Consider the following 8,264-nt stretch of genomic DNA (forward strand, 5'->3'; position numbering starts at 1 on the left):
TACTGCAGCAAATATCTTTCTACTTCGAGTAACATGGCCCACAAATTGTATGGTAACAATGCAAGGACAGCATATGTCTCAACTAGTATATAACGCTCTGTTTGAATTCGTTATCATCAATTGTCTGCAAAGCCTTTGTCCTAGCTTCTCTCATCATGATCTTTGATAATTTTGCTGGTAGGCATGTCACGTTACCTTCATATTGTTTTAATCAGGGTAACCATATTTCAGCTTGCGGCGGGAACATGTACGGCCGCAATTGCGAACATACATGTAGCTGTAACGCATCCCATTTGGCTGACCCGGAGGGTGCTCAGACCTGCAACATATCTACGGGTCAATGCTTCTGTGCTGCTACTTGGATGGGCATGGACTGCAATCTTGACATTGACGAATGTACTGTAAGTGTCTAAATGAAATGTTCTGGTAAGGGGAATGCGTCTCCGTTTGTGTGTTAGAATTTACTTGGGGCATGCAGTAAGTAATACAGATGATATATGTTTTGAAGAAAATCGTATTAAGTATGGACCGTATTATATAAAGGGCTTTTAAAGATTTAACCATTAAGAAACCTCGAACCATATGATATAACACCTGCAGTTAGAACTCAAAACATATCAGGTATTTGATTCCAAAATGTCGGTGTTTGTAAGCTTAGCACAAAATGCCAATGGTTCAACAATGGCTATGTTTTCATTAAATGAAACATGTTCTCCATAAAACCCTGCTTGTGATACGAAATACGATTGTTTTAGAGAAGACTGTAAGTCTTTTAAAGTGTACAGTACAACAGTAATAAAATAAAAACCAAAACATGTAATACAATATTATATATACAAGTCAAATGTACTGTTTGCAGGCAATGTCATACATTTCAAATAATCGGACTTTTTTGAATTTTTGAAGTTTTAAATTGACACATTTTGTCCGTAAACATTTACTTTACAGAAGTGCCCTTTTTAAATATAAATGGACCCAAACAAAATCCTGATAGGTCAAGTATACTTATTTCTTTACCAATTGCTCTAAATACTAGCGTCGTGGATCTCTAACATGTGGACACTTCATGTGTAAGGTATGATTATAATAGTCGAGTGTGAGTTAAAAAAACACAGAACGACACTATCACACTCGTCCTCGCCAGTCTACTCCATCCGGCGAGTATGTGTACGTTGCCGGCTAGTGTTAATTCAAATGTCAATTTATACTTAAGTTATGAGTAGGAGAGTTATTATGAAAGCGGGCAGCTTCTCTTATCTTTAACGTTTGACACAAGTACTTGTTTCTTCTTTGGAAATGGAATCGAGAGGGATTCATATCAAACGAATTTGTCCTCGCTTATACGTTTTATGTGTTCCACGCCTGTTTGTTTCAGTTTTGTTGGAGGAAACGATACTTGTTTGTCATAACATGCTTATTCTTTCTGTCAAATTTGACTGTATTATTCAGAGCTCTGCATCAGTTTGTGAAAGCACAAAATGGGAAGTTTGTGAGAACAGCATTGGAAGCTTTAACTGTGTTTGTGAACGGGGATATTCCCGCACAATTGACACAGCCGTTTGTACGAAAGGTATTATATTCTTGTCAATGTTAAACAAAGTATACACAGTTAGGTTTATCATTAATGTGTATTTGTAAGACATCTTTTCCCTTCTAATGTGGTTGCTGAAGCCATTGTTTAATTTAATTCGGATAATTTGTTTGTAACCACTGGTAAATTTAACGTTATGTTGAGTCAAAACAAATTATTCAGATAGAGTCACGGACTGTTCCAAACATTTAGAACCAATACTTGAATGAATGCTTTAATTAGTGTACTTTTAGAACATGTGCTTTAAGTTTTATCTCATTTAAATGTATAATTATCTTATTTCAGACACTCCGACTCCTCCACCGCAAAGTATGTTATTGTGTTATTGTTCTTAATTAATGCCTTTGAACTGAAAATGACAACTCATTGCAGACATATTTGTATTCACGAAGTGAATATTATTGTTAAACCTTGATAGTATTCTTAGTTTTTTTTTCGAGGTCAGAATGTTGTTGTTTTTTGTATACAAGCATGTTCTTTAAATCTAACCGCATTACTGCTTCCTAATAGTGTTATCGCATTATATACAACAACGACTTAAATATCGAAAGGTTACTATTTCTTGCCTTTTGAATTATAAAATATATTAACTATGAAATAATACAATAATATTAAGTGAAAGTCTCTTATATCGTTCATAGGATGTCTAAACAATGTCAGCCACTGGATTTTGCCTGTTTAGACTTACTGTGCTTAGATACGATTTTGGTTTAATTATCATAAATAATGAATGTTAAATTATTGTGTGCCTTTTGTAATATTTTATTGGAAAGATTTTAGATTACTTTTTTGTGACAAAGAAAAATTGATATACGGTGCAGGTATCGATATTTTGGCATTAGTATTTCAGATTCAAAGTACGCATCATGTATTATAAGTATTTGATTTAACTCAAATATTATTTTAAACCAATAATAGTTACCATGCCAATTAATTTTATTATAGCAAGTTCGAGACAATATTTGGTATACGTTTTGGTTAAAATCACTCCTTTTGCGAGTAAAGGGTGCACAGCCGCTCGACTCAAAGTTCCATCGAAATACAAAGAAGATGAGAGAAAAGCTATACAAATGGTAAATATTATTTAAAGAGCAGGGCAGTTGGAACACAGTTAATTGAATGTTGGATTTTAGTTTTGCTAGTTGAGCAACTTAGGTAAGGCAATCAGGTCCCGAGTTTATATCGATGCAAGATCGATCGCTCGACTGGTATAACTCTTCGAAACATATACAGAGTTGCTTACATTTGCTAGGAAAATGCTGACTCATTTATACGCAAAGATTATACTAAATTAACACTAACATTTATGTTAAATAAGATAAGCCCTTTTTAACCTATATAAACCAAGAAAATATTTTCTTGCAATATTTCAATGCCAAAAATATTTGCTGTATGATGCTTACAGATTCTTTCTCTGCACACACCCTTTCAAAGATATTTGTAGTGTATCATTTTGGTCCTGTCATGTTTCGTTGCATACAGATTGTAATACAAATGTGTACATAATTGATGAACGGAACTCAGCCAAACGTTTCTACTCTCATTGTATCTATAGTGTTTAGCATCAGTTATGTGTTTTATGTGTATGGTGTATTTGTATACCTCTTATATCAAGTGTATTTCAGCTCTCCGCGAGCCTCCCAAAAGGGAAGAGGATTATCATCAGGGACATTAGGTAAATCAAATCAAATTCATGGTCATGCTTATAGTAGATTTTATCATATTTTCCAGACTAGAATATGAAAGTTACACTTATTATTACATTATATTAAGATAATAATTCAGAGCCTCACTAAGCTCGTCTGTTTGTCATGTCGATATATTGTTAACTCTTTAGCTTTGTATCTTCAAACACATCGGATGCGTAAGAGTCGCTTACACGGGATAACCAAAGATGTTGAAACTGAATTCATACATAGATACTGGCAACATAAAAAGCATGAATAGGCACATAAAGATCTAGTTGTGGATTGAACGTTTGTCTAATAATGACTGTCTAATTTATAACAAAAACGTCTTAGCTGATGTTTTTATTCCGCTGTATTTCTCAAGAGTTATTTTGCATATGGCATGCCCATATTAAGCCCAATAATAATATTAAAGAGATACACACTGTATTGATCCTTGTCTCCTTAAACGAGACCTCTACTTTGTAGTTTTCTCTTGTTTTTCTTGTATAGATTCTTGTATCCATAAACAGTTGGATTCCCTAGTCTTACGTTGAAAGTTCGCAAACCATTTAAACCCTCAATAAGTGTGTACGTGTGTAAAAATGTTGCTTGTGTCTACGGTGTCTTTCGACCAAACATAATATTGATGCCATATCCTTTACATTTCAACTAAATTAGAATGAGGCATTCATATATCTTAAACGTGTGCCGCCATTCGTTTTTTCGAAACTGAAATAAATGACGTCATATTTCTCGTGTTGCAGTCCTTTTTATTTTTGTTTTAAAAGTATTGATAAAACAGCTCACTACAGCCAAATTTCTTAATTCCTCATAGGTGTGGTTCCTATATTATCGATGCAATAATTGCCATCGACAACAACAACGCGGAGAAGGCAAGTTTAAGCGTGGAGCTTGAGGCCCTAAGAGAAGGGCGTAATGTAACATTTGGCGGCGAGGCTTTGCAGTTGGACGAGATTACAATTAATGATAGGAAATGTAAGTTAGCTTATTCTTTGTTGCTTTCATAAAAGTACAAATGATAATAAATACGAAATACTTGGTGAAACTTAGATCAGTAAAGTGAGTCTATATCGACGAAAAATAAATAGTAATGCAATGTTTTGTCAGTAAATCACAAACAACACTCTTCATTTACAGTAACCCAAACATCCACTAGTGGAACTTACAACGAGAAACTGTGTGAGGTGTTAACCACAATCAGTCAGTGTCCAAGTGGACAGATCTGTGTCGTAGAAAATGGGTCCCCAGGATGCAGGTCTGTTGTAGACAAATTTGAAACTCTTACCTTATCTGTGGAAATACTCTGACAACGGTTGGAGAATTGCTGTTATTTTGTCACTTCGTTAGGGCATATGCTGCATCATATGAGGCTCATATGTTAACGTTTGCATTAAGGTGTTCTAATACATTTTCAAGCAAGTTTAGGATTAGGTGCAGGCAAACGCTTTCCAAAACTTAGCTTAAACGATAATTTCATTGCATTTAATGTGTTTGTCTTTTTTATTTATTCATTTTAGCCTTGATCCGTTCGGTTCCTAATTGGTATGTTGTTTAAATGTTAGGCTAATCTAGACCGATGAGCTGGTTAGGCTGGGATAGTGATTATATGTTAGGCTAATCTAGACCGCTAACGTCTTGGTACCTTATGGATGTCCATTCTTAAACACTTTCGGTAGCTCCTTTGTTCTTTTAATATAGGTAAATGGGCTTCTTTGTTCATAACTGATGCCAACTCCTTGGTATTTGATATACGACAATTCCTTGGTAGTTTAATCATCATTTAATCATTATTTACAGCATACACAAATGTAACCAATGAGCATAGTTTACCTTATACATCGGTGTCTTACGCGTTCATAAAATTATCTTAAAATATTAATTACGTTCTTACTTTTTCAGAGATGAGATTAAAGGTAAGATTGTTCTTTAAAAAAAATATTTTGAAATTCCGAGACATGAAAATCTACTAACAAGAAAAATTAATTGCATTATTGATAAATAATTCGCGTTTGGAATGAAATTGTTAGCTTAGTAATTTAATGTGATGACCAGTTATGTAAAAATGTAAATAATGCGTTTACCTCAAAATACTTGAATGTCCATTTGTTTTCATTTCAGACAACCTGCCGCTGATTCTAGGCCTCTGTTTGGGAGTTGTGCTACCGCTTCTGTTGGTTCTTATCGCTATTGCCATTGTGGTGTACTCAAGAAGCCAGAAAAGGGACAGAAGACCTTCAAGTGCTACTGATATGTAAATATTATAACTTACATTATAGCTGCAACTTCATGTTAAATATCAATATTGTTCCTAAGTTAAAGTTTTAACTTTAGCTGTTGGTTTGTTGGTACTATTAATGTTATTGGCGATCAAAATATGACTGTATGACTTAAAAATGCGCAGTACTTAGAACATGAATTTAGGCTGTTAACATGGATAAAGTTGCACACGATAAAGGCCTAATGACCCAAATAACGATAATTAAATACTGTGCTGTAATCTACTATACGTCCCATTTGTAACAGAAAACATCATTGAAAACTGATGGTAAATGCTCTTGCTTGTCAAGACGATTGATGCGTTGTCATTGTAAATGTTTATTTCAGTTGCGTGAATTGGAAAGAGTCATTTCCGGTTACAAACCTCAATGGATTTTCCCGAGTAGGCTCGTCACACATGAGCGGTCGTAACCAATCAGAAGAATTTCCATACAGTCCGTACGGCTCATACGACAAAGCCGGATTCTCAAAGAACTTTCCTAGATAAATAGTGCACTTTGTTCCATATCGTTTATTTTTCAGCATATCTATATTTTGTAATTGTTGAAAAATCAGCTTTGTTCATGAACTGTCGCTTTGCTACAAATCTGCGTTTAAACATGTTTATATAGTAGTATAGTTTGTATATAAGATGTATACAGAATCATGATTAACATTACAATCAGTTAACAAAATGTAAGCATAAAGTATTTCAAATGAAATACACAACGTGGTATACAACCCTTGTACGTCATCAAACTAGATGTAATATGGAATTAAGATATTGATAAAAGTAATTGTTTGTAACACCGATATAATCAAAAGGTTAATTTTCGATATATACTAAATCTCAAGAACATGTATAGATTCACTTTGATCTGCAGCCAGTTATAGCACAATATTTATACATTATATTTATACCTATTTTAAAATACAGTGACAAATATAGCTTCATTATGTGTGATCGATACTCTATAGGCTCATTGTATGCACTAGTGTATTATTTCAGGTTTTATTACCATTTTTTGTGCGTTCATGCAGTATGCTGGCGCCTGTTGGAAAACTTGCAAACTCGCGGCCGAGTGTTCATACTGCATGAACGCAGGAAACATCAAGAATCAATCCTTATACATGCATTTGCCATTTCCTTTTTTATTTCTTAATTATTTTTCGACCAAAAAGTGTTCGAGAGCTAGTCTTTGATAACAATAAAGGGAACAAAACGTGTAGAGCAAATAAAAACATTAAGAGCATTTGTCGTCCCTGGTGTTGAATAGTGCCTTCTTTTTATCATCTGCATGATAAATAGTACAGAGAAGTTTTGCAGAAAATATAAATAATTGAAAAAATAATTATTTGTTAGGTACTGTTAAATATTGGTGGTAATAATGGTTTTGGTTGAAATATTTTTGGTGTAATCACGAACATAGTCGAGATAGTTTAACTCTTGTTTACATTAACATTAACCCATGTGAGTGGGCATAAAAAATGTTGTTGTTTTTTTCAATTTTTCTTAACGAATTGAAGTTTAATGATGTGCTAGTCTTTTCGAATACATGTATTTTTATTAGTTACGTATGTTCATGAACCGTGCTATATTTAGCAAGTAAAGAAGCTCGAAGTCAGAACTCTACGCACGGTGATTCGTCTGCGCCCAATCAGAGCGTTACTTTCTTGCCAAAATCCGCCTACAAAAGATCGACCGATGCATGCAAAATGTACTTATTTTTATCGTTCAGAAATTCAAGTGCAAATGTAAATATATATATATATAAACAGTGCCATCTATCTACTAAACATTGTATCAGATACTGATCACTGTGATCAGAAAAATTCGTTTATTGCTTGTTTTAGTAATCTTTCAAACAGATTTCGTTGCACTCATTGATCATACGAAGTACATAACGCGTCACTCAAGTCATTATAGAATAACACATGATTGTGTACACATTTCAGTTAAGACATAGGTGTGTAGCTCTACTTACCTTGACACATTTTCTCTTAAACCATGCATCATTATATATAGCAGTTTGTACTAGCATTGCAAATAAATATTCAATAAACCATTTGATTTGTGTTTTTGTTTTATAGTCTGCCATTTTATAACGAAATAGCCATTACTGTCTATCCTATTTAAAATATGCATGCACATGTACTTAATATTCATGAACCATAACATTAAAAAAAAATCCATGTCATATTGTTTTATTTACATTTGTATTGAATGAATTCCAACTTAATATGGGTGTTTCGTTCTTCTTATTATATTGAAACGGGCACCAGGTCCTTTTTTCAATAAAGATCTGAGACTGATCTAAACGTGAGGTGACTCATTGCTGTTGTGGTGATTAGTTTGCAGTGATTTTATCAATTACCATTAACTTTAAGTTGCAAATTCACTGTAGGGTCACACTGTGGCATGTCGAGAAATTGGGGCCGGGGGATTAACGTTTATTTTACGACGTCAGTAGCCTATCCATTATCATTCTTCTTACATTGTGGGGCATTGCTCACTGACTTGGTTACAATGACTCGTTTAGGATAATCGTTTACATATTTTGTGTTGGCAGGCTATAAACTTTTCAACCTCTGAAAATTGAGTTTCATCAAATACTGTTATGATAAACAGCAAACAACAAGCCCCAATTTCTCGGAAACTTCTTATGTCCCTTACAACATGATTCAGCTAAACTCACTATTTGTATTTTTCAATAATTTGTGTAGTA

General features: G+C 33.8%; 1 protein-coding gene across 1 annotated transcript; it reads left to right on the forward strand.

Annotated features, from left to right (window-relative positions):
* Nucleotides 1–264: 264 nt before the first annotated feature.
* On the forward strand, nucleotides 265–7,571 carry LOC128210186 (uncharacterized). The gene is made up of 10 exons (XM_052914364.1): nucleotides 265–401; nucleotides 1,450–1,570; nucleotides 1,877–1,900; nucleotides 2,537–2,664; nucleotides 3,217–3,266; nucleotides 4,097–4,257; nucleotides 4,420–4,537; nucleotides 5,182–5,195; nucleotides 5,401–5,533; nucleotides 5,887–7,571. Exons 1-10 carry the CDS (start codon nucleotides 363–365, stop codon nucleotides 6,044–6,046), a joined length of 948 nt encoding a protein of 315 aa, XP_052770324.1. The 5' UTR covers nucleotides 265–362; the 3' UTR covers nucleotides 6,047–7,571.
* The last annotated feature ends 693 nt before the right edge of the window (nucleotides 7,572–8,264 follow it).

This window comes from Mya arenaria, chromosome 12 (assembly GCF_026914265.1).
Source record: "Mya arenaria isolate MELC-2E11 chromosome 12, ASM2691426v1".
Lineage (NCBI taxonomy): Eukaryota > Metazoa > Mollusca > Bivalvia > Myida > Myidae > Mya > Mya arenaria.